Source organism: Salvelinus fontinalis, chromosome 1, assembly GCF_029448725.1.
Source record: "Salvelinus fontinalis isolate EN_2023a chromosome 1, ASM2944872v1, whole genome shotgun sequence".
Taxonomy (NCBI): domain Eukaryota; kingdom Metazoa; phylum Chordata; class Actinopteri; order Salmoniformes; family Salmonidae; genus Salvelinus; species Salvelinus fontinalis.
In genome coordinates this window covers 36,244,952-36,267,778 of record NC_074665.1, presented here as the reverse complement: position 1 = coordinate 36,267,778, position 22,827 = coordinate 36,244,952, and the positions used below count along the sequence as shown (strand labels likewise).

The 22,827-nt window shown below is 47.0% G+C and overlaps 1 protein-coding gene across 1 annotated transcript in view; it reads right to left on the bottom strand.

The window, feature by feature from the left end:
- The window catches only part of wdfy4 (WDFY family member 4), a 181,772-nt gene that overhangs the window by 132,726 nt on the left and 26,219 nt on the right, over window positions 1-22,827 (bottom strand). Inside the window, exons 9-21 of the mRNA XM_055920327.1 lie at window positions 16,135-16,367; window positions 15,690-15,820; window positions 10,119-10,234; window positions 9,913-10,014; window positions 9,484-9,674; window positions 7,386-7,619; window positions 6,739-7,262; window positions 5,243-5,333; window positions 2,725-2,939; window positions 2,394-2,497; window positions 1,805-2,054; window positions 1,533-1,609; window positions 1,131-1,349 (exon numbers count right to left, since the gene is read on the bottom strand). Of these exons, the coding sequence (XP_055776302.1) occupies window positions 1,131-1,349; window positions 1,533-1,609; window positions 1,805-2,054; window positions 2,394-2,497; window positions 2,725-2,939; window positions 5,243-5,333; window positions 6,739-7,262; window positions 7,386-7,619; window positions 9,484-9,674; window positions 9,913-10,014; window positions 10,119-10,234; window positions 15,690-15,820; window positions 16,135-16,367 (2,487 nt within the window). The remainder of the gene's footprint in view (window positions 1-1,130; window positions 1,350-1,532; window positions 1,610-1,804; window positions 2,055-2,393; window positions 2,498-2,724; window positions 2,940-5,242; window positions 5,334-6,738; window positions 7,263-7,385; window positions 7,620-9,483; window positions 9,675-9,912; window positions 10,015-10,118; window positions 10,235-15,689; window positions 15,821-16,134; window positions 16,368-22,827) is intronic.

Here is a 22,827-nt window from a genome sequence, read left to right as displayed (position 1 = left end):
GTTCACTGGACATGCTACCTTGTCCCGGATATGCTGTTTTCGACACTCTACCGCACCTGCTGTCTCTAACTCGGCTAACTCGGCTATGAAAAGCTAACTGACATTTACTCCTGAGGTGCTGATCTGTTGCACCCTGTACACCCACTGTGATTATTATTATTTGACCCTGCTGGTCATCTTTGAATGTTTGAACATCTTGGCCATGTATTGTTATAATCTCCACCGGCACAGCCAGAAGAGGACTGGCCACCCCTCATAGCCTGGTTCCTCTCTATGTTTCTTCCTAGGTTCCTGCCTTTCTAGGGAGTTTTTCCTAGACACCGTGCTTCTACATCTGCATTGCTTGCTGTTTGGGGTTTTAGGCTGGGTTTCTGTATAGCACTTTGTGACATCGGCAGATGTAGAAAGGGCTTTATAAATACATTTGATTGATTAATTGATTGATACATCATGAAAAAGGTTGAGAGAATGCCAAGAGTGTGCAAAGCTGTCATCAAGGCAAAATGTGGCTATTTGAAGAATCAAAAATCAAAAATATATAATATAACACTTCTTTGGTTACTACATGTTTCCATTTGTGTTATTTCACAGTTTTGATGTCTTCACTATTATTCTACAATGTAGAAAATAGTCAAAATAAAGAAACACCCTTGAATGAGTAGGTGTTCAAAAACTTTTGACCGGTAGTGTACATCGTGTAAACTAATGGGGCGAACTCAGTGAAGTTCAATCTCTTGGGTTTCAGTGCGGCACTGCATTTCTTCTGCCAGGCATTCCTGGAGGAAGTGTGTGCACGCGCACATCTTAGCAGGAACATTGTTCTAAAGCACGTGTCTAATTCATTCCATGGAGGATCGAGTGTCTGCGGGTTTCCACTCCTCCCTTGGACTTTATTGATGAATTGATGTCACTGATTAGTAAGAAACTCCCCTCACCTGGTTGTCTGGGTCTTAATTGAAAGGAAACACCAAAAACCAGCACACACTAGGCCCTCCAAAAATGAGTTTGACACCCCTGGTCTAGAGGTTGGTTTGGGATTGGTGTATTTTTGAGTAAATAGAATATTGTGCCAAAGAAAACATTACAGCACAGGTTTAGGTCATTCCAATGTCTCTTTAGCATGTCTTTACCCAGGAAGGTGAAGGGCTCCTCCTCAGTGGAGATGACCAAACATCCGTCGCTGGCTGAGATGGAGACAGACAGACAGACGTACTGTTGTTCGGCACGGGACATATGGCGCACCACAGACAGCAGCCAGATCGGGTGGGAATCACAGGCCGAACTGAACCTGCTGATCAGGAACCAGCAGGAATATGACAGGCCTGCTGCCGGAGGGAAACCACGACAGTCTGGTTGAATGGAAGAGGAGGAGGAGGAGAGGGGACAATCAGAGATAAAGTAAACCAAACATAGGTCATACAGCATTTTCAAAGCAAATCCATTTAAACAAGTAAAATAGGTAAACATGTAGTTGTTAAAAGTAAAACGTAGTTGATACAGTACTAGGTGAACTCCCTCCCCTGCTGTCTTACCTCCTCCTATTCCCCCTGTTGGGATGGAGTCAGCATTGACACCTTTCACTGTAGCCAGGGATGGTAGAAACAGACAGCTGAAAACACACACACAGAGACACACGTCATTGTCAAATCAATGGTGTGCAACAGAACATTTCGTATGACAATGACCATAGAAGTTGGCAAGACAGCACAAATAGGTCTGGGATCAGGCTAGTGAATCATTGGAATCCTATGCAAACCTACCAGAACCCATCCCACTTCCAACCTACCCGGTACAGTGGACTCACCCATAGCCACTCTCAGTCATATCAAACTCCACAAAGGCCGGAGAGGTGGAGACTCGGTGTGGTCGGAAGCTCCTTGGTGACGTCATGGAGACTAGGCTAATGATTTGGTGCAGGGGGAGGGGCTGGCCGATAGGAGAGCCAATAGGAGGAGAGGAGCTCAGCAGGCTAAAAGAGCGTTTTAATGTCTTCATGATGGAGCAAGTGGTGGTCTCACTGTCTGTTAAGCTGTCTGCCTTCTCTGGGCTGTGGCCTGCAAAATTAGATTAATTATACGATTACAACCACGTTTATTTTATTAGTAGTTACAGAATTACATGTAAAGACTACATACAGTATAGGCTTAAAGTTAAAAGCTACACTTTTTGGAACACAGATGTGCAACATTTCAAATGCTGTCTGCTTCCTTTAGACCACTGTTTCCCAAACCTCTCCTCGAGTACCCCTAGCCAGTCCACTTCTTTGATGTATTCTAGAATTAGCACAGCTGATTCAAATGGTCATATAATTATGGCCTTATTAGTTGAATCAACAGTGCTAGTGCAGGACTCAATGAAATGGTTAAAATCAGATGAAAGTTCTGTATCTTTACCATTGGAGGGAGAAAAGGGGCATTGTGTGTTGGATTCTGGAGCAGAGGTGGCAGCAATTTTGTTAGCTTGGCACATCAGAGGTTCACAAAGACACAGGAAACGCCTGGAGAAGAAGGAAATAAGAGGTAAGATAACATTCGTCAAGCTTTGATTTTGGGGTGAACAAAAAAAGATTCCTCAACGGTGGGTAGTGAGATCAACACAGGGACAATGTTTTAAAACTTCTTGAATCAGAAAACGGAAACGCATGTCCAGATATTTTCAGTCCATTTTCTGCCATTTGGTGCCTACTATGCACACCCAAGCTTGGTGCCAAGAAAAGCAGCTGACCTGAGGTCTATGTGGGAGATGGAGTGTGAGGAGATTTTCTCTAGGATGCGTGTGTCAGGCAGGTGTAGTGGGTGGTCCGGCCTGAGCAGGATGCTTCGACAGTGGGTTAGTAGAGTAGACACCAAACCTCCCTTGCAGACGATCTGCCGGTTCTTCTCTGATGTTACCATCACCTGGAGGTGGTGGGCTACTGAGTACTGGACCTCCACTGACAGCTGGGGGAGAGGAAGAGTGATGAAGAATTCAATTTAACCAAATTGATTCAAATTCAAATGACAGCAAAGCAGTCTGAGAAGAGAGGAGCTATGAGTAATCCAATTGAACTGAACTGAGTTGAATTACAATTCATTGATTTCTACATTTCTACCTTCCCCATTTCTCTTTCTCCCAAATACAGTCAGCTGATGTTCTTAATGAGCTGCAAAATCTGGACCCTTACAAATCAGCCGGGCTAGATAATCTGGACCCTTTCTTTCTAAAACTATCTGCTGAAATTGTTGCCACCCCTATTACTAGCCTCTTCAACCTCTCTTTCGTGTCGTCTGAGATCCCCAAAGATTGGAAAGCAGCTGCGGTTATCCCCCTCTTCAAAGGGGGGGACACCCTTGACCCTAACTGCTACAGACCTATATCTATCCTACCCTGCCTTTCTAAGGTCTTCGAAAGCCAAGTCAACAAACAGATTACCGACCATTTCGAATCACACCACACCTTCTCCGCTATGCAATCTGGTTTCAGAGCTGGTCATGGGTGCACCTCAGCCACGCTCAAGGTCATAAACGATATCGTAACCGCCATCGATAGGAAACAATACTGTGCAGCCGTATTCATTGACCTGGCCAAGGCTTTTGACTCTGTCAATCACCACATCCTCATTGGCAGACTCGACAGCCTTGGTTTCTCTAATGATTGCCTCGCCTGGTTCACCAACTACTTCTCTGATAGAGTTCAGTGTGTCAAATCGGAGGGTCTGTTGTCCGGGCCTCTGGCAGTCTCTATGGGGGTGCCACAGGGTTCAATTCTTGGACCGACTCTCTTCTCTGTTTACATCAATGATGTCGCTCTTGCTGCTGGTGATTCTCTGATCCACCTCTACGCAGACGACACTATTCTGTATACTTCTGGCCCTTCTTTTGACACTGTGTTAACAACCCTCCAGGCGAGCTTCAATGCCATACAACTCTCCTTCCGTGGCCTCCAACTGCTCTTAAATACAAGTAAAACCAAATGCATGCTCTTCAACCGATCGCTGCCTGCTCCTGCCCGCCTGTCCAACATCACTACTTTGGACGGCTCTGACTTAGAATATGTGGACAACTACAAATACCTAGGTGTCTGGTTAGACTGTAAACTCTCCTTCCAGACCCACATCAAACATCTCCAATCCAAAGTCAAATCTAGAATTGGCTTCCTATTCCGCAACAAAGCATCCTTTACTCATGCTGCCAAACATACCCTTGTAAAACTGACCATCCTACCAATCCTCGACTTCGGTGATGTCATTTACAAAATAGCCTCCAAAACCCTACTCAATAAATTGGATGCAGTCTATCACAGTGCCATCCGTTTTGTCACCAAAGCCCCATATACTACCCACCACTGCGACCTGTACACTCTCGTTGGCTGGCCCTCGCTTCATACTCGTCGCCAAACCCACTGGTTCCAGGTCATCTACAAGACCCTGCTAGGTAAAGTCCCCCCTTATCTCAGCTCGCTGGTCACCATAGCAGCACCTACCTGTAGCACGCGCTCCAGCAGGTATATCTCTCTAGTCACCCCCAAAACCAATTCTTCCTTTGGACGCCTCTCCTTCCAGTTCTCTGCTGCCAATGACTGGAACGAACTACAAAAATCTCTGAAACTGGAAACACCTATCTCCCTCACTAGCTTTAAGCACCAGCTGTCAGAGCAGCTCATAGATTACTGCACCTGTACATAACCCATCTACAATTTAGCCCAAACAACTACCTCTTTACCTACTGTATTTATTTATTAATTTATTTTGCTCCTTTGCACCCCATTATTTCTGTCTCTACTTTGCACTTTCTTCCAATGCAAACCAACCATTCCAGTGTTTTTTAGTTTTTATTTTACTTGCTGTGTTGTACTCACTTCGCCTCCATGGCCTTTTTATATTTTATTTATTTATACATATATCTGTTTGCCTTCACCTCCCTTATCTCACCTCACTTGCTCACATTGTATATAGACTTATTTTTTTTCACTGTATTATTGACTATATGTTTGTTTTTACTCCATGTGTAACTATGTGTTGTTGTATGTGTCGAACTGCTTTGCTTTATCTTGGCCAGGTCGCAATTGTAAATGAGAACGTGTTCTCAATTTGCCTACCTGGTTAAATAAAGGTTAAATAAAAAAAATAAAAAAATAAAAACATAATATGAAAGAGCAATAAAGCGTGAATTAAATCTAACTGAACTGAGTTGATTCCTGAATTGATTCCTGAATTGATTCCTGCATATGACAGAGCAGTGTAGTCAGTCTGCTGATAGGTTACCTGTGGATCCTCTGCAGTAAAGACATGAGGCAGGAGAGTCATGATGACCCTGAGGGCTCCAGGATGCAGTATGGTCTGGTCACAGGTAAACCTGGACCCATAAACCCACAGATACATAGTATCACATAGTTATAACGTGATTATAATATGAAGCCTCTGGTAGATTGGATACGAGAGAATTTAACACACCTGGAATATACAGTACATTCGGAAAGTATTCAGATCCCTTGACTTTTTCCACATTTTGATACGTTACAGCCTTATTTTAAAATGGATTAAATACCCTTCCCCCCACATCAATTTACACACAATACCCCATAATGACAAAGCAAAAGCAAAGGTTTTTAGATTTTTTTGCAAACGTATATATAAAAAATATTAAATGAAATATAACATTTACATAAGTATTGAAACACCTTTGGTAGTGGTTACAGCCTCGAGTCTTCTTTGGTATGATGCTACAAACTTGGCACACCTGTATTTGGGGAGTTTCTCCAATTCTTCTCTGCAGATTCTCTCAAGCTCTTTCAGGTTCGATGGGGAGCGTCGCTACACAGCTATTTTCAGGCCTCCCCATAGATGTTCGATCGGGTTCTGGCTTGGCCACTCAAGGATATTCAGACACTTGTCCGAAGCCACTCCTGTGATGTCTTGGCTGTGTGCTTAACGTTGTTGTCCTGTTGGGAGGTAAACCTTTGCCCCAGTATGAGGTCCTGAGCACTCTGGAGCAGGTTTTCATCAAAGATCTCTCTGTACTTTGCTCCGTTCATCTTTCCCTCGATCCTGACTAATCTCCCAGTCCCTGTTGCTGACATACATCCCCATAGCATGATGCTGCCACCATCATGTTTTGCTGTAGGGCTGGTGCCAGGTTTCCTCAAGACATGACGCTTGGCATTCAGCCCAAAGAGTTCAATCTTGGTTTTATCAGACCAGAGGATCTTGTTTCTCATGGTCTGAGAGTCCTTTAGGTGCCTTTTGGAAAACTCCAAGCGGGTTGTCATGTGCCTTTTACTGAGGAGTGGCTTCCGTCTGGCCACTCTACCATAAAGGCCTGATTGGAGCAGTGCTGCAGAGATGTTTGTCCTTCTGGAAGGTTCTCACATCTCAACAGAGGAACTCTGGAGCTCTGTCACCTCTGTGACCAAGTCCTTCTCCTCCGATTTCTCAGTTTAGCTGGGCGGCCAGCTCTAGGAAAAGTCTTTGTTGTTCCAAAATAACAATGATGGAGGCCACTGTGTTATTTTGGACTTTCAATACTGCAGACATTTTTTTGGTACCCTTCCCCAGATCTGAGGTCTGAATACTTTCTGAATGCACTGTAAAAGCTTACAAGAAAACCACTGAGATATATAGGGAGGTGAAGATGGAAAGGGAGGGGGAGAAGGAGAAGGAAAGGAGAAGGAGGTAGAAAGGGAGATGGATATAGATGGACATTGAAATAGAGATACTCTGGTACGATAGTGTATCTCTTTAACAAGAAACAACAGTTCCACCTGTAGTTAGTCTCAGAGCAGACAACAGCGACGCTGTGGGCTGCAGGTCTGGATCCCCCCTGTAGTTCATCCTCTGGTGTCTGTGAAGTCTGTCGGGTTGGTGGCACAGTCTGCAGCCTCTCTCCTCCACCACCACCCCCCTGGGTCTCCCCATCTCCCCCCTCCTCTCTCTTCTCTCCCACATGTCCTGCTGTCATCTCAAGGGCAGCGTAGGTCCCTGTAGCTAATTGGTCCAGGTAGGAGAGGAGCCTGATACAGGTCTGTAAAGGGGGAGGCAGGGGTGGCTTGGAGGTGGAAGAGAGGGAGGTGAGCACTGGGGTCTCAGACAACTCCAGAAACTGGTGGAAGCTCCTCCCAAGACAATGATTGTCCTCAGTTCCTTTCTGACCCCATCTCTGGCCCAGGCCCCTACTCATCATACCCCCGGCGTGGCCCTCCATCCTCTCTGTCGCCTCCCGGCCCTCAGTCTGGAAACAACCCAGCCGTAGTAAGGCTTCAGCCAGCCTCTCGTAGAACCCTTCAGCCTGGAACAAATTAATGAATTATTTTCACGTCTGGTCACATTCATACAACCCACCCTTTGGCTTACGAGGTTATTGGACACCTCATTTGAATGAATGACATCACAGGACAGTGGTGTTGCATACCTGGAACTGGTGTGAGTTGACAGGGTGTACGTGGACAGCTAGGGCGAGGGTGTGTAGGGTGAGGAAGAGGAGGTCTAGTATCCCCTGCTGCCCCATAGCACCCAACACCCCACCCTGAGTGGGGTCACTCAAAGCCCCCTCCATGTCCACCACCAGGGACAGCAGGCCGGTGAAGCCCCGCGCACGTCGAAACGCCCCCCAACTGTTAGGTCTCTCCAGAACCTTCAAAACTGACTGGAGAACACAGAGAGAGAATTCAGTTACAGAAAATGTACACACACGTCTGGCTCCATTTGTGCTTTAGTCCTCTCTGACTATCTAACAAACAAGGTAGACTATGTTATATTATACAGTTCTATGGATGAGGCAGATCGAGAAAGTCCGGTTAACATGGCTATTGAGAAGATTATATGGCAAGATTACAGACATAGATTGAGGTCCTTGAACTTGACCCATACAGAATTAACCCTTTACAGACAGCACAAACAGAATAGCCTGGACCAAACTATTCAGCTCACACACAGTATTCTCTTTGAGATGTTTGAGATGTTTGAGGTTTGGGAAAATGTTGTCACAAAGCCATCAGTGAAAAACATCTAGATATGTACAATACCTAGTGAAAGTCTACACCCTTTGCACTGTTTTTTTTCTGCCTTTTTTACTAGTTATCTACACAACCTGCTCCACTTTCAAAGTGAAAGAAACATTGTAGAACATTTTCTAAAAAAATAAATAAAAAAAAGTCAAACGAAGATGTCTTGATTGCTCATGTCTTTATAAAACCAGTGTCAGTATGCTAACTTAGCATATAGTGCTGCCACCCTGGACGTGCCTCTGACTGGGCTTGTACCAGGGTCCTCTACCTTACCAACACACGTAACTGCCCGCTTGACAACATGCAAAACGATTGAACTATACAAAAGGTTCCAATTGGATAGTTCCATCGGCAACATTTCAAGCTAGCTGCGAAGTGAGCTTACAGTACGTTCTTAACTCTGACATACCCAATCAAGACATATTTTTTAAACATATTTTTTTATCCCTTTTTATATTTATTTTTAAGGCAGCAAAATGTGAATCTGTGCAAGGGGTGTGTAGACTTTCACTAGGCACTGTGTAAACATTTGGAGTAATAATGTATAATGCATTCAATTGCCTATCAAGAAGTAAACAAAGCAAAATTCGAGCTTATCTCCTCCGTTCTATTCAGCCAATTAAAACAAGCAGGTCATGAAGGGATGAAAAATAGTCCTGACATAAATAAATAACAAAATCATAAATTATTTGGGGTAACCGTTGTTGAGGACTAAGCTAAATGTGATTAGCTTCATCTAATTTAGTGGTCTAATCCATCTGATAGGTAATGTGTGTGGCAGAACGCAGAGAGAAATGTGATTAACAAGAACTAGACTGATCACAATGGCTCTCAACACACGCCAAACCAGGTCACACTAAATCTGACTGCCACCTGCTTTAATCAAGTTAACACACATAGACACACTCGCACATAGACACACTCGCACACACACACACACACACAAACTCGTATACAAATACACACACTCGCACACACACCAAACACACAAACACCCCACCACCACACACACACACACACACCCATACACACACATATATATCGTCTGCGAGTTAGTACCCCTCTCATTCTGATCTATAAAAATAGACACGTACAGTAAGTCGCTAACTCATTTAGACCTAATCAGGTTTATCAGCCATTCTCTGATGTGATAGAGGTCCTAATCTTCATAGAGTGACAGCACAGGGCTGGAGGGGTAATCAAATTGCGCCCTGGCTAACAGCTAAACCTGTATCAACTAATCAATCTGCATTTGTCTATAATGCAATAAAGCTCCTGGAGGATGGGATAACAAATTCACTGCCTTATTATAAATTGTAACATGTTTATATATATAAACATGTTACAATTTGTTAAAATTTGACGTGAAAATGAAATCTGCAGATTAGTCGAGACCCTCACGTGTTTTTGTTGGCTGTCGTTTCTCCTCATGCTTTAGCAAAATGTGTTTTTGACAACAATCCATAAAACATTAGAGAGAGATCAATGTCCGTGTGTGTGTACCTGCAGCAGGTCTTGTTTGAGCCCCAGCTCCTGTTGTGTAGAGGAACAGAGAGCTCCTATAGCCGTAGACATAAACTCGTCAGGGTTTATCTCTGACAGCTGCTCCAGGATGCTGAGGGTTGGTCCTCTGTACTGCTCCTCATCTAGAAAGATCTTTATGTAGGGAACCATCCCAAGGTCACGGACTGACACTGAGAGAGAGGGGAAGAGAGAAAGCGAGAGAGCGGGGGAGAGCTGCAGAGTGATCGGGATGTGTGTACCTGATAGATCGTAGCATTTCTTTGGATAGACGCAGATATAATAGCGAGGGGAGACAGATGAGAGTGAGAGGATGAGAGGAAACTGGCTAGTGGTGGACCCAGGGATCGGACCAGTGCCTTTGGGGGCAATGTTGGTTGCACTACTGCTAGACCAGATTCCGACACTTACCTGTGTTTCTGATGGAGCGTAGGGTGAGAGCAGCCACTACTGTGAGCATGCCGGTGGTGAGAGCTCTCTCATTGTCCTCTACAGCTGACTGATCGTGGGGACCTGACAGAGAGAGAAGAGATCACTGTGAGGAAGAGTGAAAGGCTCTATAGGCTCTATATAAGACTATATGTGGTAACATCATTGTTACAATACTATACACGTACCTGCTCCTCTAGCCTTCCTGAGTATCTTGGCCCTCCTGCGTAGTTCTCCAAGCAGAAGTTCCAACAGACCTCCATCACTGAGAACCTCCGCTAGCAGACCACTATGCACTGTCAACCTGAAGAGGAATGGAAGAGATTTTGTATATTTTAAACTAAAGTCAAATCCAATCAAATTTGATTTTTCACATGCTTCATAAACTAGTGTAGACTAACAGTGAAAAGCTTACTTACGGATGCTTCCCAACAATGCAGAGAGAAAAAAAGAGAAGTAATATAAAAATAATTACACAAGGTATAAATACACAATGAGTAACTGGATATACAGTGCATTTGGAAGGTATTCAGACCCTTTGAATGTTCCACATTTTGTTACGTTTCAGCCTTGCCACGTCTACTCCCGCTCTCCCTCTCCGGCGCTCGACGTCGCAGGTCTACTATCCACCGGTCCTGGAAACCCATCTTTACGCACACCTCTGTCTCATCATCAGTCACACCTGGACTTCATTACTCCCTGACTACTTACCCTTCATATAATTTTTTTTTGTTATCAGTTATCAGGCAGTATTGGTTATGTTTCCTTGTCAGACGTTTCTCTTGTTTTGTATCATTCTATGTTTGTTCATATTAAACTCACTAACTGCAACTGCTTCTTGACTCCCTGCATCGACGTTACAGAATACAGCCTCAACATATGGAAGCATCAGTTAATCGGGGACATCTCCCAGATAGTCAGTGAACAGGGACTCTTACTTCGCCAACACTATGAACACCTGGCACAACTGGGGACGGCTATGGATGAGGTCCTCCACGTTCTTCAACATCTCAACATTTTTGGAGGGGCGTCACCTCCAACAAGCGGAGGATTCTCTTCCACAAGTCGACCCAGCGTGCCAGCACCCCAGCCCAACAGTCCACCCAGGTCAGCGATGCCCGACAAATATTACGGGTCTCCCTCCAAATGCCGTGGTTTCCTACCTCAGTGCTCCCTCTGTTTCACTCATCAGTTGGGAGTTCCCACCACGGACAGGTCCAAGGTTATTTCCCTGCTGACCGGACGGGCGTTGGAGTGGGCTATGGCCGTCTGGGAGAGAAAAGGATCTGGGTTCCTATGAGGGGTTCATGGCTCTGTTCAGAGGGGTCTTCCACCATTCACCGGAGGGCAGAGAGGACAGTGGCAGCATCCAGTCGATGGAATAATCCGGCGCTCTGCACACTATTCAGAACAGGATTGCGCAAAGAAGTCCAGACGGAGATGGCTTGCCGAGACAAAAATCTAACCTTGGACACACTCATCGCGATGGCCATCCGTCTGGATAACCTTCTGCGGGAGCGTCGGCACCCCCATCGCCTCTCTCCCTCTTTCGTTGACCATTCTGAGTCAGAGCCTGAACCCATGGCCACAAGCCTCCCCGCGGCTGAGAGACGCCATCGGAGGCAGTTAGGGCTCTGTCCTTATTGCAGCCAGGAGGGGCACCAGCTTCAATGGTGTCTGGTACGTCCCAACCCGGAATCCACGAGAGCAGAGGGATGGCCCCGTGACCATCCGTCTTCCGGGTTAGGTGTGAGTACTCTATCATCATCACTTTCCGTCAAACCTTTTTCAGTATCGATTTCACTAGGAGGCTGTCCCTCATCTATTGTTTCTACAGCTCTAAAGGGTTCTGGTGACACAGGGAATTGTATTGATGAGACCTTTGCCTCCTCCCTGCACATCACCTCATACCTGCTCTCTTCTCCATTTCCGGTCCAAGCATTGGATATACAACCATTGGGATCCGGCACTATACCGCACGTCACAGTACCACTCACCCTCACCGTGGGACCCAAGCACCAGGAAAACCTTTCCTTCCTCTTCACCTCCGCACCCTTGCACAAAGTCATCCTTGGCCTCCTGTGGCTCCAACTCCATAATCCCACCATCTCCTGGTCAGAGGAGGATTACCGCCTGGGGACCAGGATGTCGGAGGACCTACTTTCCCGCTCCCTGTGTTTCCACATCGGTAGAGGGCCCTGTGAGTGTTCGCCAGCTCATCAATCGGTCCTCCCGTATCGTTGGCCCCGTGTTTTGGGACGTAGATATGGACATCCGCCAGGCTCTGGGGAGGTAACCCGCTCCTGCCACTTGCCCTCCGGAGCGTATTTACCTCCCAACTCCTTCCCCTTCCTGTGCCACAGCATCCCTGGTCTCATCTGTCTATTTATTTCATCACTGATCTCCCCTTGTCTGATGGTTTCACCACCATTTTGGTGGTTGTGGACAGATTCTCAAAGTCATGTAGTTTCATCTCTCTCTCTGGTCTCCCTAACGCTCTCCAGGTCGCTGAGGTACAGTTCAGGCATTTTCACCTTCCAGAGGAAGGCTTTCATGGAGAAGCTGGGGTCACGGTCAGTCTCACTTCTGGGTACCAGCCTCAATCTAACGGGCAGGTGGAGATGAACCAGGAGCCGGGGAGGTTCCTGAGGATTCACTGCCAGGACCAGCACGGGGAGTGGGCCCGATTCCTTCCTTGGGCTGAATACGCCCAGAATTCATTTGGACACTCCTCCACTGGGCTGACTCCCAGTGTGTTCTGGGTTATCAGCCGGCTCTGGCTCCGTGGAATCCGAGCCAGACCGAAGCTCCTGCGGTGGACGAGTGGTTCAGGTGGGCAGAAGAGGTATGAAACGATGCCCTCGTGAGACTTTAGTGCGCCATCCGCCGTCAGTGAGGCTCCCGTGTTCCATCCTGGTGATCGTGTCTGGCTCTCCACCAGGAGCATCTCGCTCTGCCTATCCCCTAAGAAGCTGAGTCCCTGCTTTGTGGGGCTGTTCAAGGTCCTCCGGAGGGTCAATGCGGTAACTTACAGATTACAAATCCCCAATAACTATCGGATCTCACCATCTTTTCATGTTTCCCTCCTCAGACCAGGGGTCCCTGACCCCTGGCTGATGCGGTCCCCCACAACACCCCTCCGCCTCCCTTGGACATCGAAGAGAAACCTGCCTATACCGTCAGATCACTTCTGGACTCCCAACATTGTGGGAGTACCTGATGGACTGGGAGAGGTACGGTCCAGAGGAGCGGTGGTGGGTTCTGGTGGACGACATCCTAGATCCCAACATCAGGACGGTGTCGTTCTGCGGAGGGGTTGGGGGTACTGTCAGGTCACTCTCGCTCCCCCTCTCTGGCGCTCGACGTCGCCGGTCTACTACTAAGCACCGGTCCTGGCAACCCATCTTTACGCACACCTGCATCTCATCATCAGTCACACCTGGACTTAATTACTCGCTGATGCCCTTTATATAGCACTCTTTTGTTATTAGTTATCAGCCAGTTTTGGTTATGTTTCCTTGTCAGACGTTTCTCTTGTGTTGTATCGTTCTATGTTGGTTCATATTACACTCAATAACTGCACATGCTTCCTGACTCCCTGCGTCGACGTTACTTATTCTAAAATGTATTCAATAATTTTTTTTCCTCATCAATCTACAAACAATACCCCATAATGACGAAGGGAAAACAGGTTCTCATTTTTTGTCAATGTATTAAAAATTAAAAACAGAAATACCTTATTTACATATGTATTCAGAACCTTGCTATGAGACTCGAAATTGAGCTCAGATGCATCCTGTTTCCATTTCTCATCCTTGAGATGTTTCTACAACTTCATTGGAGTCCACCTGTGGTAAATTCAATTGATTGGACATGATTTGGAAAGGCCCACACCAGTCTATATAAGGTCCCACAGTTGACAGTGCATGTCAGAGCAAAAAAACAAGCCATGAGATTGAAGGAATTCTCTGTAGAACGACGAGACAGGATTGTGTGTGTCGAGGCACAGGCTACCAAAAAATATCTGTGGCATTGAAGGTCCCCAAGAACTCCATCATTCTTAAATGGAAGAAGTTTGAAATCACTAAGACTCTTCATAGAGCTGGCCGCCTGGCTAAACTGAGCAATCGGGGGAGAAGGGCATTCTTCAAGGAGGTGACCAAGAACCCGATGGTCACTTTTTTAATATACATTTTTTTTTCTCCCCAATTTCATGTTGTCCAATTGGTAGTTACAGTCTTGTCCCATTGTTGCAACTCCTGTACGGACTTGGGAGAGGCGAAGGTCGAGAGCCGAGCGTCCTCCGAAACACAATCCAACCAAGCCGCACTACTTCTTGACACAATGCCCGCTTAACCTGGAAGCCAGCCGCACCAATGTGTCGAAGGAAACACCATACACCTGGTGCCTGTGTCAGCGTGCATTGCGCCCGGCCTGCCACAGGAGTTGCTAGAGCGCGATGGGACAAGAACATCCCTGCCGGACAAACCCTCCCCTAACCCGGATGACGCTGGTCCAATTGTGCCTGGACTCGAACCATGATCTCTAGTGGCCCAGCTAGCACTGCGGGACAATGCCTTAGACCACTGTGCCACTCGGGGCGCCCAATGGTCACTCTGACAGAGCTCCAGAGTTCCTCTGTGGAGATGGGAGAACCTTCCAGAAGGACTCCACCAATCAGGCCTTTATGGTAGAGTGTTCATTACATTTACATTTAAGTCATTTAGCAGACGCTCTTATCCAGAGCGACTTACAAATTGGGTTCAGACAGAACCAACTCATCAGAAAAAGACACATGACAGCTCGCTTGGAGTTACTAAAAGGCACCTAAAGGACTATGAACATGAGAAACAAGGTTCTCTAGTCTGATGAATCCAAGGTTGAACTTTTGTCATTATGGGGTATTGTGTGTAGATTGATGAGAAAAACAACAACAATTTAATACATTTAAAATAAGGCTTTAAAGTAACAAAATGTGGAAAAAGTCAAGGGGTCTGAATAATTTCTGAATGCACTGTATACTGTAAAAAGTACTAGAAATATACACTCAGTGGACAGTTTTTTAGGTACACCACCCCATTCACTAAAATGGTTTACTCATACAGACAGTAGGTCACGTGGCTGTGGTTATATAAAGTAGGCAGACAGGCATCAAGGCATTCAGTTACTGTTTCGATTGAACATTAAAATTAGCAAAACGAGTGACCTAAGCGACTTTGAGCTCAAAGTCAGCTGTATTCCTGTGGGTGAAAACAGATCATTGATGAGAGAGGTCAAAGGAGAATGGCAAGACTCGTGCAAGCTCTCAGGCGGGACATGAACAGGCAAATAACAGCACAGTACAACAGTGGTGTGCAGAACAGCATCTCGGAACGCACAACTTGTCGGTCCTTGTCACGGATGGGCTATGACAGCAGATTAAGACACTCCAGTGGGCACGCGATCACCAACACTGGACAATTGAGGCATGTAAAAACATTGCCAGGTCCGACGAATTCCGGTTCCTGCTGCTTCATGCTGATGGCAGAGTCGGGATTTGGCGTAAACAGCATGAGTCCATGGCCACATCCTGCCTGGTGTCAACAGTACAGGCTGGTGGCGTAATGGTGTGGGGAAGTGTACCTAATAAACTGTCCACTGAGTGCATATTGTATCATCCCAGTCATAGAGTCATTTATAAAATAATCAATGTGTCTTATACTGGGGACGAATCCAATTTAACCTCTGGGGATCAATAACGTTTATTCCTTAATTTAAACCTGTGGAAGCAGCCGAGGGCAGCCACTCCAAACTCTGCCCCTCCGGCCACGGCCCCTGCCCAGCCCTGCTTCAGCACCGCCTGCACCGCACGCACAGCCTCGTGGGGGATGTAGTTAAGATGGAATGCCACCTGGACAGACACATTAACAGGATAGTTCAGTCAATAGTGGTGAATCAACAGATAAGTATTTTACCAAATTATCAATTGCTGAATTAATTAAACATAATGGACATATGGAGTCATGGATGGAGAACTATAAATGTAGAGCTTGTTAAGGGGATAGCTTTCTTGAATGACAGGACATTGATAGATTCTGATACGGATTTTGTGTGTATGTACGTAACAAGTGTAGTTACCTTGCGCGCATGCAAGTGTGTGTGCTTGTGCGCGCATGTGTGTGTATGTGCCTGCTTGCCCACACGTGCATGTGTCACTCAACCTACCATCTCTAACATAGAGAAGAACAGTCTGTGTACCGGAGGCGGTTTCTTCGACACACACTGAGCTAGCTGAGCCAGTGATTGAACAGTCCACTCTAACAGGAAGAAGTTGGCCCTGTTCCATGACCACACAGTCCTGATGGTGCTTAGGATCTGGCTGCAGAATACACAGTCCTCTGACCGCTGGAAGGAACCCTGTAGCAAACGGAATGCTGATAGGTTCCTTACCGCAGGACCTGGAAGGTCAGGGGTTAAACATTTGTGAAAAAAGGATACATTATTGTGGGAATCTCAAAAGTACTAAGTGCCTTAATCCTCTCATCATCTCTTTCCTGTTATTTGCTCAGAACTGAGAACACATAATAGGAAAATATTTTTGTGCAGACCCTCTGCACTGCATCTTATGACACAAGGATACAAAGCCTGAAGCAGAAGGTTAACTAGGCTCAGATAGAGACAGATATGTAAAAGTGTAATAAACTAGGAGCAGTGTTTCCCCTAGCTAGAAGAAGAGAGACATACACCCCAAAAAAAGGTTTAGTCAATGAAGATTTGTTTCACATAGAAAAACACTGGCTGGGCTGGTTAGTTATAGTGTTTATGACCACTATCCCTACCTGGAAAAATATGTTTGTTTTGTGTTTGATGTTGACTGAGAAGTGGACCGGAAATACTGTCATGTTTTTGATCATCATGTCTTGTCCCTGTGCTTCCCTCTGCTGGTCTTATTAGGTTCTTTCCCTCTTTCTATCCTTCTCTCTCCTCCTCCCTTTCTCCCTCTCCCGCTCTCTCTCTATCGTTCCGTTCCTGCTCCCAGCTGTTTCTCATTCTCCTAACGACCTCATTTACTCTTTCACACCTGTCCCCTATTTTTGCCCTCATTAGAGTTCCTATTTCTTCCTCTGTTTTCCGCTTCAGTCCTTGTCGGATTCTTGTTTGATGTTTGCTGTTCTGTGTCCTTGTTCCGCCCTGTCGTGTTTTTGCCTTCATCAGATGCTGCATGTGAGCAGGTGTCTAGTGGTCGCGTCTCCAGTCGTTCATCTCTACTGACGAGAGGATTTCAGTTTTCCTGTTTTGTTTTTACCTTAGATATATCAGGAGTATCGTTTTTGTCTAAGACTGGAATAAAGACTCTGTTTCTATTACGTCGCTTTTGGGTCCTCCTTCATCAGCATAACAGAAGAATCCGACCAAGAATGGACCCAGCGACTACGGATTCTCGCAAGACTGCCATCGAGATCCAGGGAGAAATGCTCGGTAGACACGAGCAGGAATTGTCTGCTGCTCGTCATGCCGTTGAGACCCTGGCCGCTCATGTCTCCGATCTCTCAGGACAGTTTCAGAGTCTTCGTCTCGTGCCACCAGCTACTTCCTGGTCTTCCAAGTCTCCGGAACCTAGGGTTAATAACCCACCTTGTTACTCTGGGCAGCCCACTGAGTGTCGCTCCTTTCTCACCCAGTGTGATATTGTGTTCTCTCTCCAGCCCAACATACTCAGGAGAGAGAGCTCGGATCGCTTACGTCATATCGCTCCTGATTGGTCGGGCTCGGGAGTGGGGCACAGCTATCTGGGAGGCAAGGGCTGAGTGTTCTAACGTTTATCAGAACTTTAAGGAGGAGATGATACGCGTTTTTGATCGTTCTGTTTTTGGGAAGGAGGCTTCCAGGGTCCTGGCTTCCCTATGTCAAGGTGATCGATCCATAACGGATTACTCTATAGAGTTTCGCACTCTTGCTGCATCCAGTGACTGGAACGAGCCGGCGTTGCTCGCTCGTTTTCTGGAGGGACTTCACGCTGAGGTTAAGGATGAGATTCTCTCCCGGGAGGTTCCTTCCAGCGTGGACTCTTTGATTGCACTCGCCATCCGTATAGAACGACGGGTAGATCTTCGTCACCGAGCTCGTGGAAGAGAGCTCGCGTTAACGGTGTTTCCCCTCTCCGCATCTCAACCATCTTCTCCCATCAGCTCAGAGACTGAGCCCATGCAGCTGGGAGGTATTCGCATCTCGACTAAGGAGAGGGAACGGAGAATCACCAACCGCCTTTGTCTCTATTGCGGTTCTGCTGGACATTTTGTCATATCATGTCCAGTAAAAGCCAGAGCTCATCAGTAAGCGGAGGGCTACTGGTGAGCGCTACTACTCAGGTCTCTCCATCAAGATCCTGTACTACCTTGTCGGTCCATCTACGCTGGACCGGTTCGGCTGCTTCCTGCAGTGCCTTGATAGACTCTGGGGCTGAGGGTTGTTTTATGGACGAAGCATGGGCTCGGAAACATGAGATTCCTCTCAGACAGTTAGGGAGGCCCACGCCCATGTTCGCCTTAGATGGTAGTTCTCTCCCCAGTATCAGATGTGAGACACTACCTTTAACCCTCACAGTATCTGGTAACCACAGTGAGACCATTTCCTTTTTGATTTTTCGTTCACCTTTTACACCTGTTGTTTTGGGTCATCCCTGGCTAGTATGTCATAATCCTTCTATTAATTGGTCTAGTAATTCTATCCTATCCTGGAATGTTTCTTGTCATGTGAAGTGTTTAATGTCTGCTATACCTCCTGTTTCTTCTGTCCCCTCTACTCAGGAGGAACCTGGTGATTTGACAGGAGTGCCGGAGGAATATCATGATCTACGCACGGTCTTCAGTCGGTCCAGAGCCAGCTCTCTTCCTCCTCACCGGTCGTATGATTGTTGTATTGATCTCCTTCCGGGGACCACTCCTCCTCGGGGTAGACTATTCTCTCTGTCGGCTCCCGAACGTAAGGCTCTCGAGGATTATCTGTCTGTTTCTCTCGACGCCGGTACTGTGGTGCCTTCTTCCTCTCCCGCCGGAGCGGGGTTTTTCTTTGTTAAGAAGAAGGACGGTACTCTGCGCCCCTGCGTGGATTATCGAGGGCTGAATGACGTAACGGTTAAGAATCGTTATCCGCTTCCCCTTATGTCGTCAGCCTTCGAGATGCTGCAGGGAGCCAGGTTCTTTACTAAGTTGGACCTTCGTAACGCTTACCATCTCGTACGCATCAGAGAGGGGGACGAGTGGAAAACGGCGTTTAACACTCCGTTAGGGCATTTTGAATACCGGGTTCTGCCGTTCGGTCTCTCTAATGCTCCAGCTGTCTTTCAGGCATTAGTTAATGATGTACTGAGAGACATGCTGAACATCTTTGTTTTCGTTTACCTTGACGATATCCTGATTTTTTCACCGTCACTCGAGATTCATGTTCAGCACGTTCGACGTGTACTCCAGCGCCTTTTAGAGAATTGTCTCTACGTGAAGGCTGAGAAGTGCGCCTTTCATGTCTCCTCTGTCACTTTTCTCGGTTCTGTTATTTCCGCTGAAGGCATTCAGATGGATCCCGCTAAGGTCCAGGCTGTCAGCGATTGGCCTGTTCCTAAGTCACGTGTCGAGTTGCAGCGCTTTCTCGGTTTCGCTAATTTCTATCGGCGTTTCATTCGTAATTTCGGTCAAGTGGCTGCCCCTCTCACAGCTCTGACTTCTGTCAAGACTTGCTTTAAGTGGTCCGGTTCCGCCCAGGGAGCTTTTGATCTCCTCAAGAAGCGTTTTACATCCGCCCCTATCCTTGTTACTCCTGACGTCACTAAACAATTCATTGTCGAGGTTGACGCTTCAGAGGTGGGCGTGGGAGCCATTCTGTCCCAGCGCTTCCAGTCTGACGATAAGGTTCATCCTTGCGCTTACTTTTCTCATCGCCTGTCGCCATCGGAACGCAACTATGATGTGGGTAACCGCGAACTGCTCGCTATCCGCTTAGCCATAGGCGAATGGCGACAGTGGTTGGAGGGGGCGACCGTTCCTTTTGTCGTTTGGACTGACCATAAGAACCTTGAGTACATCCGTTCTGCCAAACGACTTAATGCACGTCAAGCTCGTTGGGCGTTGTTTTTCGCTCGTTTCGAGTTCGTGATTTCCTATCGCCCGGGAAATAAGAACACCAAGCCTGATGCCTTATCCCGTCTCTTTAGTTCTTCTGTGGTTTCTACCGACCCCGAGGGGATTCTTCCTGAAGGGCGTGTTGTCGGGTTGACTGTCTGGGGAATTGAGAGACAGGTAAAGCAAGCACTCACTCACACTGCGTCGCCGCGCGCTTGTCCTAGTAACCTTCTGTTTGTTCCTGTCTCTACTCGTCTGGCTGTTCTTCAGTGGGCTCATTCTGCCAAGTTAGCTGGCCACCCCGGCGTTCGGGGTACGCTTGCTTCTATTCGCCAGCGGTTTTGGTGGCCTACTCAGGAGCGGGACACGCGCCGTTTCGTGGCTGCTTGTTCGGACTGCGCGCAGACTAAGTCAGGTAACTCTCCTCCTGCCGGTCGTCTCAGACCGCTTCCCATTCCTTCTCGACCATGGTCTCACATCGCCTTAGACTTTATTACCGGTCTGCCTTCGTCTGCGGGGAAGACTGTGATTCTTACGGTTATCGATAGGTTCTCTAAGGCGGCACATTTCATTCCCCTCGCTAAGCTTCCTTCCGCTAAGGAGACGGCACAAATCATCATTGAGAATGTGTTCAGAATTCATGGCCTCCCGTTAGACGCCGTTTCAGACAGAGGTCCGCAATTCACGTCACAGTTTTGGAGGGAGTTCTGTCGTTTGATTGGTGCTTCCGTCAGTCTCTCTTCCGGATTTCATCCCCAGTCTAACGGTCAAGCAGAAAGGGCCAATCAGTCGATTGGTCGCATTTTACGCAGCCTTTCGTTTCGAAACCCTGCGTCTTGGGCAGAACAGCTCCCCTGGGCTGAGTACGCTCACAACTCGCTTCCTTCGTCTGCTACCGGGCTATCTCCGTTTCAGAGTAGTCTTGGTTACCAGCCTCCTCTGTTCTCGTCCCAGCTCGCCGAGTCCAGCGTTCCCTCCGCTCAGGCTTTTGTCCAACGTTGTGAGCGCACTTGGAGGAGGGTCAGGTCTGCACTTTGCCGTTACAGGGCGCAGACTGTGAGAGCCGCCAATAAACGTAGGATTAAGAGTCCTAGGTATTGTCGCGGTCAGAGAGTGTGGCTTTCCACTCGTAACCTTCCCCTTACGACAACTTCTCGCAAGTTGACTCCGCGGTTCATTGGTCCGTTCCGTGTCTCTCAGGTCGTCAATCCTGTCGCTGTGCGACTGCTTCTTCCGCGACATCTTCGTCGCGTCCACCCTGTCTTCCATGTCTCTTGTGTCAAGCCTTTTCTTCGCGCTCCCGTTCGTCTTCCCTCCCCCCCTCCCGTCCTTGTCGAGGGCGCACCTATTTACAAGGTACAGAAGATCATGGACATGCGTTCTCGGGGACGTGGTCACCAGTATTTAGTGGATTGGGAGGGTTACGGTCCTGAGGAGAGGAGTTGGGTTCCATCTCGGGATGTGCTGGACCGTTCGTTGATTGATGATTTCCTTCGTTGCCGCCAGGGTTCCTCCTCGAGTGCGCCAGGAGGCGCTCGGTGAGTGGGGGGGTACTGTCATGTTTTTGATCATCATGTCTTGTCCCTGTGCTTCCCTCTGCTGGTCTTATTAGGTTCTTTCCCTCTTTCTATCCTTCTCTCTCCTCCTCCCTTTCTCCCTCTCCCGCTCTCTCTCTATCGTTCCGTTCCTGCTCCCAGCTGTTTCTCATTCTCCTAACGACCTCATTTACTCTTTCACACCTGTCCCCTATTTTTGCCCTCATTAGAGTTCCTATTTCTTCCTCTGTTTTCCGCTTCAGTCCTTGTCGGATTCTTGTTTGATGTTTGCTGTTCTGTGTCCTTGTTCCGCCCTGTCGTGTTTTTGCCTTCATCAGATGCTGCATGTGAGCAGGTGTCTAGTGGTCGCGTCTCCAGTCGTTCATCTCTACTGACGAGAGGATTTCAGTTTTCCTGTTTTGTTTTTACCTTAGATATATCAGGAGTATCGTTTTTGTCTAAGACTGGAATAAAGACTCTGTTTCTATTACGTCGCTTTTGGGTCCCCCTTCATCAGCATAACAAATACATTCCCATGGCATACTCAAAGGTCAATTTAAGCAAAGTTATGTTTTAGTTTAGGAATCGTTTATCATATTTTGCTCAATTCCATAGAGAAATGATGGTTGAACAATTAACTCACAAATAACCTAAACAGGAGAAAATAACCAAGGGAATCGAGTTTGATAGATAACGAATATGTTAAGTTGCATAAAAACATTGGGAAAACATCATTATTCGGACTGATAAAGTTTGGAAGCACAGCATTGTCCAGAATATTCCGAGATGGTCTTAGATTTAGGAGTGGGGACATGGATATGTTTGTGGTAAATAAATATATAAATACATAGTTTGTAATAAGATTCTTTTTCACCTGTAATGAAAATCACATCACAGACAAATAAGATCATCCTAAAACACCCTTGTCTCAACGCTGGTGAGAGAGGTGCTCTTGTAGGTGATAGATGGGCTCTGTGTGTGTGTGTGTGTGTGTGTGTGTGTGTGTGTGTGTGTGTGTGTGTGTGTGTGTGTGTGTGTGTGATAGATGGGTAGCCTCTGTGTGGTGGTGTTTTATGAATGCAGTGTGTCTGTTAACAGAGTTAGGACTGCAGACTCCACTTCATCATCTTAGACATAATCACCTCATGGCTCCTGTTAACCTGAGAGGTGGAGCAAGGGAGGGGAGAAGGAGACTGTTTGGGGAGTACAAGGGAAGAGTGTGGGAAGGGGTAGAGGAGTGTTTGGAGGTGGGAGGCACACAAGGTTTT